At 36.8% G+C, this 27535-nt stretch overlaps 1 protein-coding gene and 1 long non-coding RNA gene across 6 annotated transcripts in view; one reads left to right on the forward strand and one right to left on the reverse strand.

Annotated features, from left to right (window-relative positions):
- ANAPC10 (anaphase promoting complex subunit 10) overlaps positions 1-27535 on the forward strand; it is a 118012-nt gene that overhangs the window by 37151 nt on the left and 53326 nt on the right. For 2 of the 5 annotated variants that reach the window (XM_040554599.1, XM_040554601.1), the window contains one exon: positions 2108-2499. The exons of 2 other annotated variants lie outside the window; for them this stretch is intronic. In XM_040554599.1, coding sequence (XP_040410533.1) covers positions 2108-2338 — 231 coding nt within the window. In that variant the 3' untranslated portion in view covers positions 2339-2499. Of the gene's footprint in view, positions 1-2107; positions 2500-27535 lie in introns of those variants that run through there. One more of the 5 variants, XR_005819176.1, reaches the window with a different exon arrangement.
- LOC121068995 lies at positions 22142-26001 on the reverse strand. The gene is made up of 3 exons (XR_005819184.1): positions 25973-26001; positions 24004-24039; positions 22142-22388 (listed from the first exon to the last, which is right to left on the reverse strand). It is a non-coding gene; the product is annotated as an uncharacterized LOC121068995 (long non-coding RNA).

The raw sequence follows: 27535 nt of genomic DNA on the forward strand, positions 1-27535 counted from the left end.
CACCACCCTAGAAAGGCTAGGGAAGAAATTCATTGAAAAATAGCATGCTACAGATAAAGCATATGACTAGCTTCTGTTGATAAGGGATGAAACAAAGTATTGATAAATATTTAATTTAAAATGATGCCCTACGACATGGGGAAACTGAGCAGAGTTGCATTTGCAACTCTCAACATTGAAGTACTCATCTTTATGACCTTAGTAGTTTTCTTAGGTTGTGATTCTGTGTGTGGAAGTCATAAGCATCTAACTTCCTTTTGAAAAAGTAGTCCAATTTTGCCAATCCCTTGGTACCTCATTTGATTCTGGAGCTGCAGTCATTTCACTCTTCGCAATTTCTTTGCCAATAAAATAAACAAACCTGGACTGTTTTAGATCTGCCTGAAACCAATAGCATCAACCTAAAGAAAGTGCATTAACTAATCCATTTCATACTGATCCAAGCATAAAAACCCAATTTTTTTTAGCTCTGGAACTTAAATTTTCATTTTGAATCATCATTCAAAATTTGTAAACTTTGAAAATAATATTAAAATGCAAATTCAGTTAGCTATAATCTCTTAATTCTATTCCAAATCAGAGGCACTTTACCTTAGCGTTAGCTGAATAACGTATTACTGGGATCCTCATCCTTTCTGTTTACTGTGGAGATAGAAAGCATGCTTGTGCTAAACAGTTCACTACTACCTCACAATGATGAATTTTCCCTACATAAAGCTGCTTCAACAGTAGATCATTTTTATTCCTTTTAAAGCTAACTGCTATCTGAAGCTTCCTATGCAAAAAAAAAATCTGATAATTTGAAAATGATTTGTTGGAGTGCCTGCAGCACTGGAATCTTTTCTTAAAGTGGAGGTGTGTGAGTTGTTTTTTTCTGTCTCTTTAACCTTAAAGCAGTCATCAAGTGTACTTTTGACTTCCCTTATTTCTTGGGTCATTCCCTTAGAGTGCTTGGTAACGCCTCTGGATCAGTAGATCTCATCTGGGTCTCTTAAAAAAATCTTCATCAAAGCTTTTTAAGCATTTGTTGGGATGTTTGTCTTGCAGCGTGTTCAGGAGAAAAATGGGAATATTGAGCTGCTCAAAGCATACCTCTTCTGCATAGGAACTCATCTGCTAAGAAGAGCAGTCTATTTGCTTAGCTTTGTGAAATTCACTTGCTTATGGAGAACTGATCTCCTGCCCCACCCCCCTCCGGAAGACTGCTTCTGACTTGTGTGCTCTTCTATATGTGTTTTGAGCTGTGCTTTGAAGTTGGGCAACTAGCTTTAAACAAAAGCTGTCACCACACTTCTGCATAACATCTAGCTGGATTTCAGTATGCTGACGTGTCAGTAATGTGGTTTAGAGTTAACAAAATGCATTTCTTTGTTTGCTTTGACATTGGTTTCTGTAGGATCAGAAGTTTAAAAAAAAAAAAAAAATCAGATTACACTTGGCTTGTTGTGTGAAAGCCAAGTCAAAATGGGCCTCAAAATGTGATTAAATGGCCAAGCAGCAGTTATTAATTGGTTAGGCATTTGTCTTGACACACATAACTACATGGTGATATGAAGTCCATGAGTTATCCTGTATTTTTTCCTCTGTCACCTTCCCCTTACTCCTCTTCAATCCCTCTAATAACTGAAGGAATTCTGAAAACTTGCTCATGTGGATTTAATTTCTTATCTAAGTCATTCTAGCATACTTTATTTCAGGGTGTGTAGATAAGGGTTCAAACAATTTAAAGATGCACATTTTTGTCATTTTTGAGTAGTGTACTTTAGTAACAAGATACAAATAGTACTGTTTTGACTTGATTTTATATTCAAGTCTATTTTTATATTCATTTTTTATTTTAAGCCTAAGGTGCAAAATGAAGGGCAGATTCCGAGAGGTAAAAGCAGACACAACTGTAGTCAAATGCATTTGTATTCAATTATACCAGCAGTAAATTAGCTGTGAGTTTTCAACTCTATTACTTCAAATTGATTTTAAAAAGTAACTAAAATCTGACCTGCAAGACTCTTCTGTATTAGGTTTAATATCATTAAATATCATGTGATCATTTACATTAAGTATATTAACTGTTCCTGAATACTTTGCTTTTTTGTCTTGTTTTTGACAGCAACTTGAATTAGTGGAACCAAGCGGCTGGATTCATGTTCCTTTAACAGATCCCCATAAGAAGCCTATTCGCACATTTATGATTCAGATTGCTGTTCTAGCTAATCACCAAAATGGAAGAGACACTCACATGAGACAAATCAAAGTGTATACCCCAGTGGAAGAGAGCTCTATTGGTAAATTCCCTAGATGTACAACAATTGATTTCATGATGTATCGCTCCATAAGGTAAAATTTCCTAACGGGAAATAATAAAGGCATTTTTTTGATGGCAGTATTGCAGTATTGTTGTTTAAATACTCAAATACCTTTTTTTAAAGGTTTACCTTGGTGTATTATATCTTTACATTTATACTTTGTACAGTCCTGAAATAAAGAAAATCTTGTGTTATAGTATTTTGTAGTGCTTATCATTGCTTTTTCTCTGAGCCTCTGGGTTCTTTTGAACCACCTGGGATGGGGAGGGGGAACTGGGTGTGTTAAAAAGTGTGTTTGTGACTTGTAATCAGTAATTGATTGATTTGATAGTCTTTTTTTTTTCTCAGATGATTTCTTTTCTGATGATCCTGCATGGAAGTAGTTTGTTTTACAGTGCTACTGTTTCTACAGGAGTTTGCTGTTTTTTACTATTTTTATCAGGAGTTTTCTGTTAAATGTATTTTCAGTCATTTAAAGAGTATCTTACTGATATTTTACCTTTCCATGTAAAGAAAGGATCAACAGCAGAATTCCTGTTCAGCAGAAGCTAAACTAGTGCCTTTCATCAAGTCTCAGGCAGTTCAGTGGATTTTATTATGTACTCTTAAGAAATTGTTGTACATTCTTTATTACTTACTTGAAGCAGAGATTATACTTGTGATGTAGCACTTCCTATTTTACTCTAGGCTTGCAAACAAAAACCCCAAACCAAATGACCGCAAATCTCCCCTTGGATGTATCCAGTTACTTTGTTGATAAATTATTGAGAAGAAAGGTTGTTAAGTATGCAGTTTTCTGTTTTTTCTTTTTTCCCTCCTTTGAGAAGGTAAGGTTGCAGTTACCTTTGCTAGTTTTGTGTTGTCACATCAATGTTCCCTACTTCATGTTTCTATCAAAGGATAACCCTGTTCAGGAACACTTGAAATACTTTGATTTAAAGAAACTCTCTGAAGCATCCTCTTCTCTTTCCGTACATTATTTATTGTGTACCTCAATAATATAGTCATTTATTTTCTTATCTGTTCACAAGAGAACAATCGTTGAAATGAACGTGAATACATTCTGCATGAGCCATCCCCATGAATAGCTGAGGTTGGAGTTCAAGGGTTGCATAACCAATCAAATGTGTCCTAGTTAACGGTACGTATTTTAAAGCCACACCCGTTCTCTTTAGGCTGATGAAGTCTAGGTCAAGTTCCTCACAGTGCGCTATGAAGAACATAAGCAAGTAGACTAGGAATAGTGCTGTCAGCCCAGTCTTGTTCTGCTTATTTCTGCCCTGCCTCAGTTGGAATGGACCTTTAAAGAGCTATTTCTGGCCTTGCTGCTTTTCAGGGCTGCTATATCCATGCAGAAGAGGTGCCAAATATTTGTCTCCAAAACACAGAAGTTGTCACTTCTGACAGTCACGTTGAATAAGCTCAAACCTAGCTTGACTACTTACTGTGCGACTCTGAAATCATAGAGGCTGTTTAAGTAGCTGTAAAAAAAACCGGTGATGCTTACATTAAACTGGATGCTGTTAAATGTTTCTGTAGGGGAGGGGAGCTGTACTTACAAATTAAATTTTATTTAAAGCTTATGTGATCTTTTAGTAGACATTAAGGTGCACAAAGCTCTTTAAAGGTTAAGGCTGTAGTTACACCTGATTCTTTTGTCAACAGCAGGTTCAGTCTGAGCTTGCATGTTCCAGTATTTTGCTTCTGCTTTAATGCCAGAAGTTATCATTCTCATAGTTGTGCCTTTTCAGATGTTTCTCTGGCTGCTCTCTAAACTGTATCTGTGAAATTGTTAGATCCTTGGCCCTTTAAAATATATTTTTAGTATTGGGTAGAAACAAAGTGGTCTGTGGTAAGACTGTGGGAGAGAACAGTGAGTCATGATGATGAGGGTGGGAGAAGATTAAAAGGGAGAGTACAACTGGTAACATCTTCAGCTACTGCTGACAGAAAAATAATATATGACCATGCCTGAAAGGCAGTGTAAAAATGCAAACTCATTACTACAGTTCATGTCATCTTCTTTGATATTCAGTATTACTGGAAACAAGTACAGTGGCTATTCTAAATCCATCTGAAATCTTTTCTATGTTTTTCCATAACAACTGTAGCCTTCATTGGTATTTAACATCTGTGCAAATACTCTTTTTTTTTTTTTCTAACATTTCTGGTGCTTAGTCACATAGGGCTGCTGATTTAAGTGATGAGATCCTAGAGGATTGTCTGAAATAAGTTACTGCTTGTGTATGAATAAAACACTTTGAATTTGAATAGGATAAACAAATTGGTCTACCAAAACATTACAGGAAGTTATTACACATATTGTGCATAGCTGCTACTTTTTTTTTGCTTGATTTCTTTTTTCTAGACGTAATTCTTTGGGATCTTATCATTTAAATGAGCAATTTTATATAACTAAACTACAGTTGTTGGGAATACCAATTTTTCCAAGGACTGACTTTGAGAACAGAAAGTTCTTGTAACGTTAATTTAGCTGAAGTTTGTATATTACCTAGCCAAGAGCTTCTTTGGAAGGTGTCAACAAGTGCTGTAAATTACTTAACTGTTAATGTGTGCTAGAGATCCAAAATCGCAAACCTATAGAAAAGCCTAAATGTGTTATCTTTGTAGTGAAAACTTGCAAAAAATAAACATTCTTAGGCTCATGTATAAATAGTGCTGGTGGAATACTATAGCCATTTTGACTTTGATTTCTCATGAATATGTGTCTTTTTAGTGAAAATGGGAATAGTTCAATATACTTGTCTCTCGTATTCACTTCCTGCACAGTCTTAAAAAGAAATTTCCTTGGCATCCTTTAACAATATCTTACATTCATAACTACTTTTTAGTGTAGTTTTACTTTATTTTTGCCCGCGTGCATACTTTAGTCGCTGTTTGGAAAGAGGCAAGTGCTGGGAATCTGTAGTCTTCTGTATATTCAAGTTGTCAACTTCTCTGTGGAAATTAATACCGAGCTGTATCTCTAAAAGGCATAAAGTCAATAAATGACCTATTTGCCCTAGAAGGTGGTTGGACAAATGTTACTTTAAGGGATGCAAAACTCTGGCTACTTGTTGTTAGCTTTAATGTTTTAATACATTTTTCTAGTGAGCAAAAAGGGGTGCTGCTTCAGTTTGGGGGGAGGGAGGGGGAATCAGATTGTCACAGATGCAGCTTGCTAAGATTGTGCCTAAACTTTAGGGTGGCTATGTGAGTATTCTGGCTTGTTTTGTGTGAAAATTTCCAAGCCTGAAAGAAGAAAGGTATACTGGTTACAAGGACAGGTGATCTTAAGTAATTTTGATGCATGGGGAAAAAAAAAGTAAGCTTTTATTCAACTTCAAAAATTGCACGAGATGTATGCTCAGAAAAGTCTATTTGACAAATAACAAGTAACATACAATCTTAACATTGTTCTTAGCAAGTTGACTATTGACTGAAGAAACCTTTTTTAACCAACAACTGTCCAGAAGCTGAACCAAGGGAGTTCAGTCAGTTTTTTTTTTCTCAAGAATTATAAAACTCTTCAGACCTATATGCTCGGAGTAGTCCTCATGGAGAGGAGTGAGAGCCAGGAGGCCACCTATATCCCATGATGACCTGTTGTGGCTGTACCTTACAATAATTTGATAACTTTCTGGTGGCTAATGTAAAAAATGGAGAAAACTACAGAGTTTTTTATAAAGACTAGAAAGCTATGAATTTTCTTTTGATTAATAATGAAGAGAAAATCCAATGCTCAGAAGTTGATCTCTAAAGCCTGGCTTTCTTTTTTGAAAACATGCTTCAGTAAGTGACTGAATGAGTTTGAATTTCTTTGTTTTCTGTTGAAGTTGATGGAATAGTGCTAATTTCAGTGGAGTACTGGGTTAGGTTATTTTGGATCCTGAATTAAAGTTACCTTTAAAGTAGTCTTATGTCTTTTGCTCTTCTAGTTTGATCTGTAAGGAAAATACTAGTGCCAACACTGTCTGTAGGAACACAACTGATGCTGTGTATTCACTTGCTACCGTAAGTCTTCCCCTTACTTTACAAAAGGAAGCATAGCATACTGTTTAGCGAAGGATGTACACAAGCTGCCTTGCGTGGAATATGGGATGCTTGACATGAGATTGATCCTAGCATGATCTGAGTCTGGCTCAGATCTGTGAACATGCTATTTTCCCTGCTTTCTTTTGTGTAAATGTAAAATATTTGACTTCTATTGATTTTTTTATTTTATTTTATTTTTTTCTTCTCATCCCCTAGAGATACTCGTTACGTTGAGGCTTCAGATGATTCTGGCCCAGATCCTCAATTACTGAGATATGGGTGACAACTTTAAAACTTCATTTGCTGCCTAATTCTGTAGCTGCCCAAGTCTTCACAGATAGACATGATTTTAGGCTGTGGGAAGCTTGGAGCTCTAGTTCAAGTTATTGATAACCCCAAATTCAAGCTATCAAATCAGGTGTTTATTGAACAGTTGGCATGTAAGTAGCTTTTTGAGAATTAAAGGCGTGATTTGTTTGACATGAAGTATGAGAGATCAAACACTGAATGAAATCTTAATCTGGGACTTGTTTTTCTTCATGTTATAATAGTGTAACGGAAGTAATTGAAACATGATTTAAGGTTGTAATCTATTTATACGCTAGAAATTGAACCAGATGCCCAGATTGCCAGTGCTGATTAGTAAAGCTGCATGAACTCGTATGCATGAAATTGTGCAGCTGAAAAGAGTGAAGGACCATGGAGAGCTACCCATTGTTGGGAAGGCAAGTGATCACTTCATCTAAGGCAGAGAGCTACATCTCTAGGCAGCGTGCTAGTGCTTGGAAAAACTCTCACCTTTCACAAAACAGCCAGTAAGAATGTCATTGTGCTAATTCTGAAACTGCAAGTGAAACACTTCTTCATGCAAGTTATACCTCATGCAATTTATTGCATATGCAACTTACTTCCCACCTTGGGAAGTAAGTTGAGCTAGCTATAGAGCAGAGTGTCACTTGCTCTAAGTCAGGGTAAAAAGACTGGATCTAGTGGTTACATCTGAGTCATATTTAATGTTATAAACAAAAGTCAGAAGCTAGTGTAGTAAGCTTCACAGAAGCTTCACAGAAAATTCTGAAAACTTTAAACACTGTCGACTGTAAATATGTCTTTGTTTCACAATGGACAATGTGTTCTTCTATAACTCTTGTTTTCAGGATGGATCTATGTTATTAATACAAAAAGTGAGAGCTCATTGCTATACAAGGTCTAATTTGGAGTGAAAGAATAATAGGCCATGATTGCTGTTACTCTGTTTTAGTATGTACATAAACTGTGGAGATCATCTTTAGTGGATATTTTTCTTGAGTTTACCATCCAGATTTGTGGCTTAAGTAGAATGCATCATGATTCTTTGGAATGATTGTGTGATTGACTGTATGTTTACACAAAAACATTGGTTTTACCTAATATTTTAACTACCATGTTAGTTTACTCATTTAATGAAATGTAGTAGGTTTTTGCTGGACCATGAGATAATAATCTAAATGCAGTTAAAATGCTCATGGTGTTAAGAGTATGTACACTGCCCTCCAAAGATGGGGTTGCTGAGGCTTCCAGGCAAAGGGATTGGGTATCCTGCTGTTGGTCTGTAGTAAATGTACTGTTTTAGATCAGGAAGGTGTTAGTGTTTCTATAAAACTGCATAAGCCATCGTTAGCCGTTATTAATTGAAGTAAAATTTCAGTAATCCTTCACATGATGAATTTGCTGTATTTCCAGGCTGACATTTCAACAAGCTGCTTTACATCGGCCTAACAATTTACCTGTGACAGTTTCTCCATTTGTACCACAGAATGTTTCTCTACAGCCAGACAACTGTATTAGCATGGTTTAGTATAATGAAGGAGGAAGGAAAAAATCAAGTAACGAAAGTGATGCTAATGCTGGATACTGATAGAAGATATAATCCAGACATAATTGTATGTGAAATGAAAGTAAGTTTGGGATAACCGAAAGCATTAAATATCTGAACTCTGATCCTACTGAAACGAATTACCACTGTTAATTAAAGTAGGGAACAGTTAAGCCAATTTTTAGTATTTGAATTAAACTAATTAAAATGGAGTCAGTTCTCAATTATGTAGATAAAAGCAGGCCAACCTTAAGCAGTTTTGAAAATTAATTTTTCAAATACTACTTTCAATACACCAAATTCCTTTAGGAGTACACTTCAGATGCATACAATATGGTACTGAATATGTCAGTTGTTGAAATCCTAAAACCAGAGGGTAAAAATTCCTCGTGTAAGATGCTGTCATCTTGCAGCTGGGTAGCGTGATGCACGCACACACCGCAGGGTAGACAAGGAGGTAGTAGTCTTCCCGTTGCTGTATATAGAGCTGGAAGGTGTGACCTTATCATTAGTACTGCTTAGACTTTTCATTGCTGCTTGTTTGAAGTGAGGTTTAGCAATTGGACTAACAAAAGCTGAGAAGGAAAAGCACTTGGTTTTGGTTCTACAGAGAACTTGGTATTATAGATCAGTAAAAAGCTCACTGACAGAACTATATTGAAGCTTATGCAATTCCTTGAGTTGATTTTTGTTCACTGAAACCAGAATTGTATTCTCCAGTTTTCATCAATTTAGGGGAATAGTGGGGGGAAAAAAAGCTAATATAAATATTGCAACTAAATCAATTAAATCAGAATAAGATTTATAATGAAAAATTCATTTTTCTAACTGAAGGTGCTACTAAAGTAAAATGAATATTTAATGGAAGAGGTATCTGGGTTTCTTCTCTTCACTAAAGAGATGGCCTCTTTAAAAAAAAAAAAAAAAAAAAAATGGGACTGAAACCAACATAATTTACATTGTGAACAAAAACTTGCGTTCACTTAGTCTGCTTCTTTGGTTTCTGGTGCAAGCCCTAGATTTCTTGCTTCAAAGTCATTGTCTCCAAACTCTTCTTTACCCAGTTATAACACTTGTTTCCTTCCCAGTCTTCATAATGGACCCAGTCTCATCTCCCAGTCACATTTGTTTTTCCACTCTGCCCTTTATCTATTTATCCTTTCATTCCTGTTCTCTTTCCCTGGAGCTCTCATTTATTGCTGTCTCTTTCCCAGGTTCACTGTTGCAGCGTTTTCTTTATCAGTCACAATTTTTTCTCACTCAGTACCTGTTTCCTCAGTGTCCCACCCCAAATCCCCTAATCTGCCTATTTCCCCCCCCGGAAAGTCTTAAAAAAATTTCTTCCTTTCCTGTCTAAGTCCCAAATAATAGCACATGCTTCTTCCCAATAATACGTGATCTGCCTGTCAGCTCTCTTCCCATCCCACTAAAGTAGCAAGATAATGAGAATATTGAAAACACAGGGGAGAGCTCTTTCTGATTTTGGTTAGCCCAGCCCAAGGATACAATACCTGGAAGCAGCTGCTAAGTTGAAACTGACTTTGCCCTATAGTTTCACACCAGATCATGTTCAGGACTGTTCTGTGGGGTGTGCACATTTTAGTCTTGGCCAAAATTGGACAGATGTTCATAAATGGTTATATAGGTATATCCTCTATTCTCTTTCCCATCTAATTTCAAAAACCCTACTGTAAAGCATTTGAGTGCTAAAAGTTTCCAAATAAAAGGTGGTGAGAGTATTTCTCTGAAATGGCTGAATAGTTTTGGCTGAAGTTTTCCAAAATAAATTCAGCCTGAGGCAGACAGCTGGTATGGGAAATTTCAGCTAAGAGTTGCAATTTGGCTAAGTTTCTCAAAACTGAGAAGAGATTTGTGAGGGGGATTAGCCCCGGGTAATGTTTTGGGTTTCACCAACTACTGTCATCTTGGCATATTCTTTGTTGCTTTGTGTAGACCTTCCCATTTGGTTTAAAATTCATTCTTCTTAGTAGCCAGCTTCATGGATGTAATTCTTGTCTATATTTCCTCTGGAGAAGATCAAAAAAATCCCACCAAAACTTCAATACAGTTTTATGTAAAATAAGTCTGTTAAGCTTCAGTGCTGTAAAAGAGCTATTTTTGTTTGGGGTTTTTACCAAAAAGTTTTTGAAGTAATTTGCTTCTCCACTGGTTCCAGTAGCTTTCTATATAGGTGTAGTCTGCCAGGGCCATTTGTATTGGAAATGTCTCAGTTCTTCATGGTTGTTTATAGCTTACACCATGGATTTCCGCTAGAGAAGCGCTCTTACAGAGCTAGTGCTCTCAGACGGTTTTAACCTACCTTCTGTAGCACCATGCTGCAAACTTGCTTCCCTAATGTGCAGTCTGGATGGCAAGAAAAGAAACAAAGCACACTCCTTCCCAGTTCTCCTTAACTACTTATATAGCCAGACTTACTTGCACTCTTGTTTTTCAATTTTTTAATATCTGTCATGATTAAACTTTTCTTCTTTCTCTTTGTATGTTTTGAAAAGCTAAGGGGAAAAAAAAAATTGGTTTCAACCCAGGCTTACCTTCAATACTGCAGATCTCTTTGGGCTGATGGATGGCTCTTGATTCCTGGTATCTGGCTATGTCTGTGACCTCTCCAATCTATTCAAAACCGTTAAAAAGCCAGTGTCTTCTATTCAATCTTCTATTCAAGGTTCTATTTGCTAGGTAGATATTCCAGCCATTTTTATTCTCTCAATGTAACAAAACTCCAGGTACTCTTATCTATCTGGCCTTCACATACAAAACTCAGTCCTACAAATTAGGAGGGCTACCAGTGGTTTCTAAATCCTGTGCCTCCTAAATCCAGAAGTTCTACTGAAGGCAAGGAATTCCTTGACAAAGATGAATTTGATCATATGGAGTCTTTTTGTGCTCCATTAGTCCTGAGTCATAGAACAGCTTGTTCGTCTAGTTCCAACCCCCCTCCTGTGGGCAGGGATGCCACTCACTAGATCATGTTGCTCAGGGCCTTGTCTAACCGGGTCTTGAACACCTCAAGGGGTGGGCATTTACAGATTCTCTGGGCAACCTGTTCCCGTGCCTCACCACCCTCTGAGTGAAGAAATAGAATCATAGAACCAATGTGAAAGCAAAGATGACACCACCACCACCCTTCCCCTTTGAAGATGGTTAAGACTTTTCTCCATCCATTTCATGTTAGCTCGTATGACCCTCTGGATGGGTGGTTTGAGAGGAGTACCACCTCAAGACAATCTCTTCATAAAGTAATTTCTTGTTTCAAGCACCCATTAAAAAGCAGTTTCAAAGCATTTACCGTTTAACAGTCCCTGTACAGGATAAAGAAAAACAAATTGATATTCTATTTAGCTTCAGAAAAGTAAATTAACTAGAAGATAAGTTTAAAACACTTTTTCTAAGTGAGTTAAAAAGTGCTATTAGAGTCATCCCTAGGGATGTTTTGGAGATCATTTAAAGATGTAGTATTTAAACCTCCAGAGCAAATACATACATAATACCTGAAGAAAAGAGAAGCAGGAAGGGAGAAGGAAGAGAATGAGATGAAACAAACACACTAAGGGAAGTTTTTAGAAGAAGATGCTTTCCCAGAGGCTGAAGTTTTGTTCAAAGGAGAAAATAGAGACAAGTCTGGCAGATAAATGTTAGAGAATAATAATAATAAGATAATTAGATTAGATAATAAGAGAATAAGGCATAGAGGAATTTGAAGAATAAGTTCTAAACAGCTTTGTTGCTAATAATAATTCAATTGAATTTGCATTAGGAGCAAAAAATGTCAGTCATTAGGTATATTAGGCAAACAAGTTATACACTTAAATATAACTAATATACATAAGCAAAGGAGTGTCTATACTCATCTCCAGCAGTATGCACAGTCCTACTCATTTCTCAACTTGATAAGATAGGAAGTACAGCTATGGAATAATTGTCATAAATGACCAAGTAGACTAAGACTCATGGGTACGGAAAAGATAAAACAAGCAATATCTTAAACCATGGAGTGAGTAGGGACTGATTTCCCTGTCACCACCCCTAATGTCTTTCTCAGTACAGGAATGAGAGGGCATCAAGTTACATCAGCAGATGACAGGTTCAAAACAAATGAACATGGTTCTCAAAGCTGAATTTAAGCTTTGTACCTCCTGACTGCAGAAGGCTGTAGATGTTTAAAGTTCACGTGAATTTTAAACGTGGCTGCGAAAATTCGTGGGAGAAAGATCTATTGAAGATTACAGAATATAAAAGCCACAAATCATAAATTATTGGAGATTTCTGTAGGACTAGAGAAATATCCTTACCTGCTTGTCCTTTTACACTCCTGCCTAGGCATTTGTTTGCTGGCCCTGAGCTATACTAGTTCCTCGTTTGGAAGAGGTTGATGTTGAGCTCCCCACGCAAGAACTTTTGCTTGGAAGAGGAGGACAAGCTAAGGGAAACAAAAGTTTGGAAAAATCAAGTGATTAAAAGAATAACAGATGTGGAAGGGGTCTAAGGTTCGAAGTATCAAAGATAGAAAATCAAGGATATGCTGTTCAGAGCACCCTCTAAAGCACTAGAAACTTATTGAAAACGTCCAAGAACTCAGTTAATGCTTCCCAGGGCCTCCTAACAGATTGTTGGACTACGTGAACCAGATACCACTATTCGTGCGTTCTTCAATGGCTTAAGTTCTTGGCTGTTGGCAATGTTTCCTCAAAGCATGAAATCAACTGAGAGCAGAAACACTGTGATCTGAGAACAAAGCATTGCATTTCTGTAACCCTGAAAAGCAAACTTACTCAAAGTTTGAAAAACGTGGGGAAAAGAAACCTGTTTTCTCATCACAGTATGCTGAGAAAATGTTTAGACTGATATATAACCTTAGTAGTGTTATGTTCTATAAAACTGGCAAGAGCTTAGTTCTTAGTCTGAATGCTATGCTTGTTTTGAAATTTAAATAATAAACAATTTATATATGTATATATTTTAGCTTAAAATCACATTTTGTCGGATTTGGCTGTTAATAAAGGCTTATGGTGGAATCAGCACTCTGTCCTTCCAGTGAAAATATGAACAGGACCACACAAAATGCTTCCACTGTGTCATTTCTTTTACTGCTGTTCCATTAAAATAAACTTCTTGCCACAGAACTTACTTGTCATTTCCCACTTCTCAAAAATATTGCAACTAGTGTAGTTTCTAAAGCTTTTCCACTTCTAGCTTTGGTATCTACTTCACTATATTTGTAGAAGATCCCTTTATATTCCTCCCTACCATTCCTTTTCAACCACATACGTTACTGGCTCTTAAATATATTTTATTAAATACAGTTTTTTTTGGCCGATGCTGCTTACAACTAGACTTAGGCTAGTCAGATGGTGCCATATTCATCTTGGTATCTGTGATTGTTGATTCCAGAAAGAGAGTTCTTTTGATGTTAATGTATGTATTCTCCTGTCCATGTACGTCTCAGTATTTACTGAGATAAATTCTTCTGGTTACAGTATGCTTTTTCTCATTCTCCTGGATTTATAGCTTATTGAACTTCACTGAAGTAAAAAGAGACTAACTTTTTGACTAGTTTATCTTGCTTGTGTGTTTATGCTGTTTCCTATAATGTGGCCCTGTGTGGTTCTCACTTCTGCTGGGTTTTCCTGAATCTTTGAAACTATGGGTGTATTCTCTTATTCAGCCTACTTGATTCCAACCTAGTTTTTGTCTCATCTGACAATGTTTTTTCTGGCCTTTTTTTTTTTTTAAACAGTGAGAGAATAATATTTTCAGCACTCCTGAGGTTTTTCTAAGTTACTTTTCTGAAGGCAAGAGCATAACTAGAATTTGTTTAGAAAGCAGAGGAATCGGTTTAATATGAAAAATATTTTTTGATTTCTGCTTCATATGCACAAATGAAAATTCACAAAATTTCTTTGAATATGTGCTTAAACCCCCCAAAAGTAGGTGGGAATACCTTCAGATCAATAATGCCCAGCAAGTTGTGAACTGGGATCCTGGAGGTTTTAGGATAAGTTGTTGTCATAAATTAATATTCAGTACCACCAACTTTAGTGTTTTCTTTGGCATTATATCCCCTTCAGAGTAGATAGATGAATTTACTAGAATACTCTCTGTAAGACTCAACTAGAGCATCATGATTCAAAGATGGTCTCCCAAATGATAAGAATATGTGATATGAAGTGCCCTAATAGGGCTAAAGTTCTGTTCTGGTGACAATACACAGTAAAATGTTTGATGTGTTATGGACATGCTTAACAAAAGTGTTGTTTTTTTTTTTAAAAGCATGATTCATGATTTGTTTTAGCTTATAAATTGATCTAGTTCACCTCTTAAAAGCCTGGAATCAAATAACGGTGCTCACTTGCTCCTGCAGCTGAATCCGTACAACATTTTGTTACATTTTTCTATGCAGTTAGTTTCCAACACTTTCTCTTAGTTTACAGGAGTGTGAATAATCTGTGTTTACGTGCACTGCCGGTAGTGCTCACAAGCTGGCAGGCAGGTAATACTAACTCACAGGGCTGTGCTTGAATGCATCACTTCTGCTATGCTCTTACCCTCCGCTGTGCCAACAGCTGAGAGAGCTGTGAGTTTTCCCTACACTCACATCTTCTGGCTCATTGTCAGTCAAGCCATGCCAACTGCACCAGCCAGTAAAAGCATATAGGAAAAATAAATTTGTCATAGGAAAAGTACAGAAAAGCGATGACTTTCATGCAAGACTACAGTAAAGGCACTGTTAGGCTACACTTTGCAAGTGATGAAGAAATAGCTTTCAAAATCAAGGTTTTTATCAATGATAGTGTCCGAGGACACTTGTGCTCAAAGGGTTAGGACCAAATCTAGTTTTCTAAAACTCTTGTTACATAAGCATTTTTAATAACTTTATCAGCGGATGAGACAATGTGATACCATTGTGCTGTATCGTTCTCAAATATTTTTGTTTAAATAACAGTAAAGGGATACTCAGGGATGCTATCTGATACTCAGGAAGACAGAAGATGTGTGTAACAAAAATTGTTTGACAATGAACTGAAATTTCTACAGTGGTTCATTTCAGTAATAGAAAGTAAAATAGTTGTTCAAGTACATTTATGACCACTAAAGAAACTCAGCAAATATTTGTTTTCTAATCTTCCCTAAACACGCATTTTACATCTCTTTTTGTTATTATAGGGAGGAGAAATGTAAGAGGACCTTTCTTTTTCTGTAGAACTTTGCTTGTAATTGCAAATTATAGCTTCAGGATTCCTGTGATTATTTTGTGTCTAATTCTTTTGAGGAACTCTGCAGGACCTGCAGAAGGCATTGTGGTATTGAATGCTGATGTTTAAGCTTAAAGTTGCTTAGTCTTGGTATACTGATCTAAATAACAGTGCTTTGCTTTTTGTTACTCATTCATGTTTAGCATAACACTAAAATTAACATGAAATAATGTACACAATGTTTGTTAGAACTGTCTTAATGGACTGTGGAAAGTGCATCTGTCGTTTAACTTGTAAGACTGAGGCCAATCTTGCTGATCTGTATTTAAATTGCATTGACATACCAGAAACCTAATTTCTAGCCATCGTTTAAGACGTACCCTCCATGTGTTACAGACAGCAATTGAGGAGAAATAATGAAGGAAATAAGGAGTACAGGTGATTGAATGGACAAATTTTCTGAAGTCAAAATATTCAGAGAATATAAAATGTGCAAAAAATTATAGGTGCTTAGCTTTGACATTTATTGACAGTTTTGTCAAAACTTGGAAAAAACAATCTGCACCGAAGACTATATTTTCCATTATAGTGAGGAGACTTAAAAAACCAATAACACTTAGCAGTAATTTTCATGATAAAAATATTCCCTACACAGCAGAAGACCTACAAAGACTGCCTTCTCTCATACCTCCTATTTCCCTGATCCTGGTAAAAGGTGAAGAAGGTATGTGATAAACTTTGAGTAAAACAAGGGAATGGTGCTGGTAGACTACTTCATATCGACACCTTACCTGTCATGAAATGCCTGATCGGCTTTAATGATGGAAGAAGAGTGGGTCATCTATTGTCCCATTAGTTCAATACATACAATGCTTATGAAGCTACCTATCAGGTGTAGAAAGTTGCATGTAACAAATACGAAACCAAGAGAAAAATAATTTCTGCAGTACAGACATAACTAATAGATTAATGTGAAAACTAATACTAACATAGTTAGTAAGATACTCTGAAAGCAAGACTATTAGCAGTATAGCTTATGACAGTCTTTCCTGAGGAGAGGAGGCAATGCTCTTCTGGCTTCTGAATGTAGGAAAAGCAGGTTTTCTATTAACAGAAAGTCAATTTTGATCAATGGATCAGAGATTCTTGTATCTGCGTACTTACTGTGCCTGGGAGGTGAACTTAAGAATTCCAGAAAAATGCTCTGTCTTGCAATGTTTCTAATGGCCCTCCAGACACATTAGTTAAAGCTCTCTCTTCTTCTGCGATAATGTAAAACTTGACAGAAAAGCTCTATAAAGTAGGCATAAAAAATGATTCAGTTTCCCCATCTTTTTGAACGTAGTTTAGGTGAGCAAAATTCCAAGAGATACGTGTCCCAGAAAATCTGTAATGTTTTTTCACTGGGCTAACCTGAGCCTTGTAAAGCCCCAGGACCTTAAGTTATTGTCAGTTATTGTCATATCTGTGGAAAGGCTATGGCCTAGATCACAAAGACGATTTAAAGACTTAAATGCTAAGAGCAATCTCTGTTTCGTAATACACTTTTTTGATCTCCAAAATTCCCACTCAGTTATCTGGCTGTATCTAAGATCAATGGGACCTATATTTTCACTGTTTCATTTTCTCAGAGGCTCAAGTGTTTCCCTCCGGATAGCTCTGGAATCACCCACATGTGATTTTGGTTAGCAATTGTTATGAGTCACAGGTGTGTGTTTATGAAAAAGCAGAGGAAAACATTCTAGCCAAGTCGTTCGGGTATATCTCTAGGAATAGGAAAAACTTTGTTCTTTTCCTTGTGCTGGCCAAACCTGTGTTTCATTCCAGTGGGCCAGTTCAACATGAAGATTCAATAAGCTATTTTCCTTCCTTTTCTTTCCTCGTTCTTGCATCCTCTCTGACTTGCCATGCAAGCTTCTTGGTTAGTGAGGCAGTGAGGCATCATGTGCGGAGATAGATATGATTTCAAATCACTCTGGGTTAGCGAATTCTGGCCTTGCATGATCATGGTGAGTGTTCTTATCATGACATGGGTGAAAGGATAGGGAATTTCACCATCACTTCCTTCTCCAGTCAAACCCCAGGGCAGGGTAGATCTCAAGATGTGCTCCTTCCTGTAGCCCAGAATTAGGTCTTTAAGAGCACATCTATACCACTGTCTCAGACCCTGGGCTGGATCAGATGCATACCAGTCCTGAAGCTAACAGTACTGGAAACAGCAGCGTAGATAATGGTGTAGATTTACTGGCTGGGGTTCTGTTAGCATTGTGTAAAACATCATTCAGTTTCAGGAGAAAAGCGAATCCATCTCCAAGGCATTTGCTGTATTCAAGTCTTAAACAGCTCCAGGCTCAACTTAGTCCCTTGGAGGACTCTTCCTTTCTGAAGTGTCTTTTTCTCACCAAACGTTGCCAAGCAAGCTGAGATAGCCAGCTTCGGACTGTGTTTTTCACTGTGTGGCAGAACAACAAAAGTTTGGGAGCTATTTCAGTGAGTACCTTCTATTATATAGCTCTGTTTCTCTTTGAAAGCTCTGTGATGCTGTGTCTTTATATTGACTGTGACTTAGGCTCAGTAACATTATCTTGCAAGCGCTGGTAAACTGGGAAGGGAGAATAATTTGAATTTTCCTGACTCTTTTTTTGTGTAGAGCCCAGAGGAAATGTGATGTTGCTACAGTGGTAGGTGAAACTGCATTTTGTAAATGAGCAGAAGAGGAAGTACGGAAGATCATTTTCATAGATGTATCTTAGGGATAGTTCCCGCAGGCCTATTTGTGGGAGGAAGATATGTTAAAAGAGAAGAAAGCAAGCCCTGCCATAATGTGAATCTGTGCAAAACCGTCTGTGGATTGGAGTGGTAATTTATGGGCTATTCTGTTAAAAATGTGTTTTAATAGAATTCATATATGTCTGAGATTACTGTAATGATGGCTGCTTCTCTTGAAAGGAAAACAATGCATTCAATGAGAAATCCCACACAAATGCATTAAGCGCAGATTGTGTCTTTCACTTGTACTCTCTTTTTTTTTGAAATAATTTGAATTTTTCTTTTGAATTGACATAAACTGTTCTTGAGAAACTAACAACTTCTTTTCAGCTTACTCCACTCTCTTTTCCTGGATTTCTCATGGTTTGAAACAGCAGTGAGAATACATCTATCAGAATTAGTGCAGCTCTTCACTGTTGAAGGAGAAATTCATTGCTCTCTATTTCTCTGGTATAATAGGGAAATTACCGCAAATAATCTTTTCTCATGGACCAGAAAATAGTCTCCAAACTGGATTGACACATATATATTAATATGGATGCATGTGGCTGCTTATCATTTTTTGTGTTTGGTGTTGTAGTGCAATGCTAAAAATGAAAATTTGGCTCAGTAGGGAGCATGAGCCATGCTGTAGTGGTACCACTATACTGGTTGACCTGCTCTTGCAGCACATTGTTGCAATATTTAAGGAAGCTATATCAGGATATATCAGCATAGTCACAACATTTATCAAAGAGTGGTCTCAGGAAAAAAATTGGGGGGGAATTTGATTGAAATATCTACTATTTAGAACATTTTTTTCAAGCTGTAATATTTCATAAACTAACACATTATTCTGTGAGGAGCTTATCCTCCTTCCACACTCTGGAGGAATAGCATTTTCCATTTTAATACAATTTTGAAGAGATTTTTGTAGAAGCCTTCCAATTGTCTGGTTGTCAACTGAGCAGACATACTCTAAATTGGAATTCAGAATTCATTTTGCTCCTATTGTTTGTCATTATTACTATGTCTCAAACAAACATCATTAGATACTAATTTAGAATTCAATTTGACAATCGTAGTCTTAGAAGATTAAAAAAAACCACTATATTAATATTATATTAATCTAGATAATATCAATTTAGACCTACATGAAGGAGTTGTAAGCAAGACTGATCTTCCACAATTGATGTAAGTTTTACGCTGGTATAATTATGTTGATTGTGGTGGCTTCATTAGCTACAACAAAATTACTACAATTTACAACAGCCAAGGAGATCAGGTACAACAGTCACACATTGTTGAGTTGCTTCTTGAACATCGGTGGAACAAGACTGATTACTTACACCTTTTTTTTTTTCCTTTACATAAACATACACTGTAACTGCTTTCAGGTAGGAGAGTGGACCTTTATTTTAAATATTTAATACATAAACATGACTGGACCCTAGAAAATATATAATTCATCATTTCAAATCATTTAACATTGACAAAAGTAATTTAAAGGTACTGTAATAGATTATATTATTGTATTATATATAATAATATATAATAAAGTATATAAATATATATAATATATAAAATATTATATATGATCTGATTTCATTAGATAAGCTGATAAAGCTGGATATTGTTTTTTTCAAGGTCTCTTTCAAAATATCATTTTGAACTCAGAAGTCATTCAATCCATGATCATGAAATGATTTTAAAGTAGACTGGTAAACAAGAGGAACTGTAAGTTTATTGTATTTTTTCATATGCTATTCAAATTCAGCTGGGAGAGACATAGGTAAGTTATTTAGGGCTTAGAAATCTTCAGGTATTTTTTAATACGTGGCTTTTTTTTATCTCCTGATAGCTCAGAAAAAAAAACAAAAACAAACAAACAAACAAAACAAAACAAAACAAAGCTGTGAGGAGATTGTTGTGTTTGAATTGTTCTTCAGGAACAAGTTAGAAGTCAAGAAATCACTGTTACATGTGGAATATTTCAGGCATTCATCCCCTTTTCTTTATCCTTTACTAGAATACTCATACTAACAAGATGTTATTAGGAAAGAAAGAATACTCATAGTATGTCACTAGTCCTTCTGCGTACAGAGTTTGGGCCTTTGGTGCTGTTGGTCTGCACCTTTATAAGTGAAAAGTATGGTCTTTAAATTAGAAGATAAAAGCTGGAGAGAAAAGAATAAGAGAATTAACAACAAAGTGTGTAGAAGTTTTTAGATCCTATCTGAAATCCTTTGTATTTGCCTGGTATTTTATGTGACCGCTGTTTTACGAAGTTTCTGCTCAGCTTCCAAATGGGAAAAATAATCATATTTTTGATAATATGAAAGGTGGTGGTTATGCTGTTTTGCATTGCAGAGTGTTCCATATCCCATGTTGTGTCATGTCTCAGAGTAGGTCAGTATGAAATCAAGAATGAAAGAAGTGAAACTTTGAAGATATTTGTTTTTTCCAGTTCAGTAACTTAATATTTCATCAAGGGCCCTCTGGGAGCTGATCTGAATATCCTGCAGTGAAGAGAGCAGCCAGGGAGGAACTCTAATGAGTCCTCAGTATACATTCCTGACTGCGTTCAAACAATTTGGCGGCCATAATTTTTAAAAACATTCCAAACACTCATCTCTCATTGTCTTTTGTGGTTTGGACTGAAGATTGTTGATTGTTGGACTGGTTTTGAGGTAGTCCCTTGAGTGAAATTGTGGATCCTACCTCACACATTATCATCTGCATTTGCATATAATTGAGACATAAGCTTTCTGGCAATCTGCAAAAGGAATGCTGTAGAGCTGTTGTTAAATTTTCTAAGAACAAACACAATAGGAATGCCATCCTAGGATGTAGGTCAAGAATGGTTCCACGGAATATTCTTTATTAAATCCATTGAAATCCTCTGGATCTTGTTAGATACGAGTTAAAGGAAAGACCTGAATCCAAGACTTCCTTCACTGAATTATTGGGCGTAAGATAAAATGAGAGTTACATCTCTTTTGCCTCGACACTTGATTTTTTGGAAAATAAAATCATTCCAGGCTTGTTCATTATATTTTTTGGAAACTTTACTTGAAAACAAACAAAACCAACAACAAACACCACCTACTAAGCACTCCAAACTCAGGCTGTCACTTATGTAAATAACGTCCGTGCATGAGAGAGTGTGTGTCTGTATCAGATGTTCAGGGGTCAGTGAGAAACCACAGAGGTACTTTATACTGAACATTGCTCCTGCAGCAGCTAGTAGGGTGAGAGGTGACCTTAGCAATGACTTACATTACATAATACCTCCCATCTCTCTGCAGATGTGTGAGTTTGTTTAAATGTTTTATGAGATTTTTATTACACTGTAATATAGTCCCAACCCCTCTGCAGTTGCCAGTTTGGTCACAAAATATAATAAATTTTAAAATACCTAATGCTTCAGCTATTCAATAATTTTCTGACAGGGCCCCCAATGCAATTATGGTACCACAGTGTCACTGAGCTACTTTTGTTTGGGCTGTTTGGAATAGCACTTTTAATTCTCTCATCCCGTTCTACAGAATCCATGAGTATAACCAGATTTGAATGTTCTGTACACTTGTAAAAAATATATATATTTTTCTGTTCCTATCTTTTATGTGTTGTGATACAATAGCCAGTTGGATTACAGTAACTTCTACTTTTATACTCTTTTGATGTTGCCGTGCCTAGGTAATTTGTGAAGTAGCAATCTCAGCTATAATGTTCTTTGAGGTTCTGAAACTGAGTTCATGGGAGGCATCTGTACTACGTGCTGATATGCTGCTTTTCACCTGTATAATAAAGTTTACATTGAAGTAGCCTTTGGCCACTGAACATTAAACACCATTTCACGAGAGACGTGAGTACAGGCCAGTGTAGTCTTCACTTTATATTAGAGCATTACTCCTCTGTATCCCACTCCCTCAGACTCTGATTATTTTAATGAAAGGGAGGAAAGTCAATGTCTAAAAGGAAAAAAAAAAAAGGCAGCAGCGCACTATGCCTTAAAAATAGACTTAATTTATAAGCAGCTGGTAATTTTTAACTATTTCATACACTAACAGAAGAAATATGTGCATAAGGAAAATGATTCCCTACTCCCAAATTCCAGTTCCAGTAAGGCAGCTTTCAGTTAGGCTCTGAACACTCAATTGACAGCCAATGTTCAGATCTTGTTGGAGAAGGCCTGTTTTCCATTTTGAAATCTCTCTCCAAAAAGCATGGCTCCTGAAATGCAAAAGCAGGCAAATAGAGCTTGAGGATTTCAGCTAGGAGTTGTGCTCTGAATGAACTTGTGTTACTATGTGATAGGGAAGATAAACCATTGGAAACAGCAGCTTCAACTTTGGTATGAAGTCTCTGAATTTAGGAAGAAGGAAAGTGGGTGCATTTACTGAACTGTGAGGAATATGCAAGTTCTGTACAATTTATTTGTATGATTATTTCTTTAAGGATGACATGTAGGAATTGAAACCTCTAATTTCAGGCATTCAAACCCAAATGGACACCCAAAATTCTGGAAGAAAAAAGGTTTTCCATGGTTAGAGTCTACCTTGCACTTTCCAGCAGATAAATGACTGTCTTTCATGCTAAACTGGACTCTTTAAGTTGCCCTGTTAAGACAACTTCAATTAAAAATACACAGGCAAGGTACAATAAAAAAATCATACTGAAACACATGTAAAATAGATCTATGAAGTGCCCGATTGTCAGACATTTTCCATCTCTGGCATACAGCCTTCTGAATATTCTTTGTAATAATAGGCTCCTCAAAGAATATATTTGGGTCTTAATTTATTTAGTTTCTATCTATTTACCTATCTAGCTGTCTGTTAGTTAGAATTATCAGTGTTGTTTCCTTAACATAGCTCTGTCAATTTTAAGCTCATTTGTAAATTCCTCAGGTCACTTCAGCAATAACAACACCTTTCATTTAATTCAGAGGTCACAAATTTATACTAATAGGGATTACTACAGGAATTAATAGATACTACTAATTTCATGCCAATGACTCAGTAGGGATCAGACTTAAATCCCTAGACCTGGCTCTACTGGTCTATCTAAAGAGTTTAAAAAATGAAGAGTGACTGTTTGTTACCGTTGTCCTCTTCTATAGCACAACATCTACCAGATATCCCAAATTTAACAGAGTAAAGACAGATCGGTAGCAGGATGGGATCTTTTGAAGAACTGCAGGAATTAATGTAAAATACTGCATTGTTATTTTTTTGTCTGGATCAATAATCACATGCCAGTGCCCCAGCATGGTATTAGTAAGATATGAAACCATTGCCCACACATTTTAAATATTTTGTAAATATTATATGTATCTGTGCTAGCTAAAAGTAGATTTTGAATAATTCAATTATCCTTGTGATAATTTAATTATGATAAATTTGTTTTTATTCTGCTCTTTTGTGATGTGTCTTTTGTCTGTGTTAAGTACTTGCTTTCCATTGGTTTGTAGCTTGTTGTGTTAAATGATTACCTGCATATTTGTACTGTGCTTTGGGGGTAGAAGATGGCATGTACATTTAATGTTAGTGGATAAATCCTGGTTATCCTTACAGAGAAAAGAGTCAGTGAGATGTTCAGTTCAATGCTGAGTGTAACATAATATGAAACACTTTGGTAATTTGCTGTTTTTTCCCCCCTATGGAAATGAAATATTAGAAATAGCAATCTAAGTTGAGAAGAAAGAATTTTAACTTAATTTTAGCCAGATGGAAACAGTTTATAAGCAAGGGAGAGATGGGAGAGGTTCTTCTCTAATTATGGCCTTTGTTACTTGGGTGAAGAGCAAATGGGTAACCTATAGGGAAAACAACTAAAGCATAGTTACCTTAATCTTAATTCCAAGGTACTGGGACTGAGGATGCTAAAAGAAAGCTGAGAAGGCACAGTCAGTACATCAGGGTGGACTTTGACTTGTGAAAGAGATGTGAAGAGAGTGAGATATCACTGTCCTTAGCTGATATATAGTTCAGTGGGAGTTAACTCCAATTGACATAAGAACTGGGAGAAAGGAAGGGCAGAGATTCTTGGCTGATGCTTTATTTTCTTCTGTGTAGCTTTGTGAAGAAAGGAGGCTGATTTTGTTAGAAGCTTTCATCAATTCAGAAAGAGCCAGCCATCTCCTTTTCTGCTTTCCACCATCTGAATAGGAATCGGGCAGAAGGCCCAGAAGCTACATTCTCTACCTTACCCCAGTGATGCGTAAGGAAGCCAAGAGTCCTCTTCCAAGCAGTTGCAGTGGGAAAGAGCCAGCAGCTACTTAAGAGTGCCCCTTGCTCACATCACAGATACTTTGGGGGCTAGAAGGGAAGTAGTAGAAGGCAGCTGGGAGAACTGCCAAGTGTCACACTTTTGGCAGCTTTGTTGCACATTCCTTTAATTTAGGATTTGGCTCTGGCACAGGAAGACTTGCAGGTTTCTGCTTGAAGTGTTCCTTATTTACCACTTGGGGCCACTGTGGCACTCTTGAGCAGGAAACGTGGACCATCTCCTCCCTGTTGTATCCCAGGCAGGAAGGAGCTCTTGGGAGGCAAAAGTTGCATGAAGGCAGGACCATTTCTTACTGTCCTTATTGCGTTTGCTTCGCTCCAGGTGACTGAAACAACCTAGAGCGTCCCAGGAACTTGCTATCACTTCTCAACTAAGCAGGTTCCCTGGTAGTCCTGGACTAGCACAGGCAGATCCTAGACCCTGGTTGTTCTAATCCTCTTCACAGTTCTTCATCCAGCTGGGAGCACCTATTCCAGCTGCCAGGGGTTGCATAGTTTTTACTTTACCCTTACCTTCTTCAGGGTAGAGCGTGCTGACAACAGAGTTAGGTATTTGGTTATCAAAAATTACACTAAGGGGACAAACTGAATACCAAATCATACAAAATCATTAAGCTGTGCAAGAAAGCCTGGACAGTGGGACAACTTTAAAAAGTCATATAATTGTTGTTAAAGATACGTGCCTATCTCGAGGTAATGAAGTTCTCTGTTGGTAGCAAAGACACTAGAGTTTTTACTTCAAAACGTAATTGAAACAGTGTGTTAACTCTTTCTCCATTAGGCAAATGCTTTACTATTAAATTTAATACAGTTAAACTATTATTTTTTCTGTAGAGTACCTGAAAGAAAGTACCACTTTATTATTGCCTTACTACGTTATTCTTTAGTATGCAGTTAGGAAAGCAATTTTCTTTTTCTCTTATATTTGAAATATTACTGTGTTTAGGCTAAATAACATTCCCTTTTCTAGTTGGATCAATGCTGGAAAGTTGGTTTATTTAATTTTGCTTATTATTAGAAAAGCACTAAATTGGAATGCTGTTTTCTATCCAGTTCTCTGTATGCTTCATACAAATTAAAAGATAATTCAGGAGACCTCACATTGACTCTCACTTTTGTTACAAACATTAATATGGCTTCTTCTAAAAACGTATAAATAAAGAAAAAAGGCAGTGGAGATTGTCTTTCTCTCCAACTCCTTCAAAGAAACAAACTTGCCATTCTCTCTCTTTTTCATGATAGCAAGTGACCTGCTTAGCCTGGAGCAGCAAATCTCCAGGGCCCAGACATCCACTTGAAGCAAAACTGACCACACTGACCCACCGCAGCTCTGGTTCTCCGTTGCGGGGGTGTGGATTGGTATTGGTTTTCAATTTAGACAAGATGTTGTGTGAGTCACCCTGCCCCCTGCCCTCCCACCAGTGCTATGAATAATAAACTCAGTGAGAAGTTTCAAGCCAACTGATGTGCTGCCAGGGCACAGCTCCTTCTCCCCGTAGTCCTTCCCCTCTCTGCACTTTGCTGGACCTGCAGGGCTTGTTGTGGGTGGAGGTGAAACACATCTGGAACCGGCTGATTCAAATGACACTCGTAAGTGAAGAAGGAGGTTCTAAATCTGACCCACCCTGGGGAAAAGAGGCTGAGGTCATAGGAGGGTAGAATGCAGAGTATTATTATGATGAAAAAGTGAAAAAAATTACATCAAATGTTTGTTTAAGGATCAGAAGTCCTGGTCCAGCCCCTTTGGTTTGCCAAATATTACATGAAGCTACATAAAAACCAACCCTAACCTCTTACAGTTCTCCCATTAGGTCACATTAAGCTTTGGCAGGGAGGATGGTCCTACTTGGTGGTTTTCTGATTTGTGGTTTGAATTTGGCCAACCTTACTTATTTAAATTTATTTTATTTTGTAAACGCTCAATGATAGAGTAAAACTCTAGAGTAAACTTGTTCTGGCCAACATTTATTGTGGAAACATTCTGCATTATCAAGAGATCTTTGCAGAACAGCTAACAAATTAAAACAACGCATTTCAAGCACATATTGAAGTTCTTTTTGTAAATGAAGGAAATGTACTGATGGCTTCAAGCCATTGCTTTTGGTTGTTATCCACTTCTGTCCCTCTGGGCTTTTATAAAACTGGTGTCTTTTCACTCCCCCTGTGAGGACAGCAGTCCCTTTGGCAGTGGAGCAACCAGGGGAATGAATCAAAATATGTTCTCCTCCTTTTAGCTTTGTTAAATTTTTAACAAGTTCGTCTTTCCTCCCTTTATGAATACCTTGGTGAGCCTGTTTGCTTTCTTGGAGGCTCAGTTTGACTGTTGCCGTTGAAGTATGGATCGCTGATTCCAAGCAGGGATTTTCCTAATCTGGAGCAATACTAAGTACATTGTGTGTAAGATATATTTTGCCCACTGACAGCAGAATTTATAGTATATGGAGAATGGCCTAGTGGTGTTTTCTCTGTAGAGAATAGCTTAACAAGGAAGGAAAAAAAAATCGGTTCCGTTGTCCTTAACTGAATATTTTTGATTTGTTAAAAATTATAGAAACACTTTATTTTGCCATTGGATTGATAGGCAGTGACTGAACTCCACCTACCAGTGGTAGAGTAATAGTTCTACTCTTTCTGAGAACTATGTTCTCCTGATTTACCTTCTCTCCTTTATAACTTTTCATTGTGAAGTTGCCAAGCTGTATCACTGGAGCGTAGTCTTGCTATAGATGAACAAGTTGTACTACGTGTAACCCAAATAACAAGAGCTGTGAAACTCTTGAACTAGCTTTGCCTTTGAACTTACTGCCATCTAACTTTCTCAATTTGGGAATGTTGAAAATTTCATTTAGATGAAAAACATGCAAAGAAACCAATTGAAATGTTTGTAATATTCTTTACAACATAAGGATTTGTGAACTTTCTTGATTTGAGGGGTAAAAATGGCATACAACTTTTTATAAAGAAATTTTGCAACAGTTTTAAAAATAAGCAACAACAGTGCATAGGGAGTCTAATTAGGATTTTATGTATAAGCTGTTTGTCAAAAGTATGTCTCATAAATTGTTCGAAGAAATATGACTTCATTTTTTA

This window comes from Cygnus olor, chromosome 4 (assembly GCF_009769625.2).
Source record: "Cygnus olor isolate bCygOlo1 chromosome 4, bCygOlo1.pri.v2, whole genome shotgun sequence".
Classification (NCBI taxonomy): Eukaryota; Metazoa; Chordata; class Aves; order Anseriformes; family Anatidae; genus Cygnus; species Cygnus olor.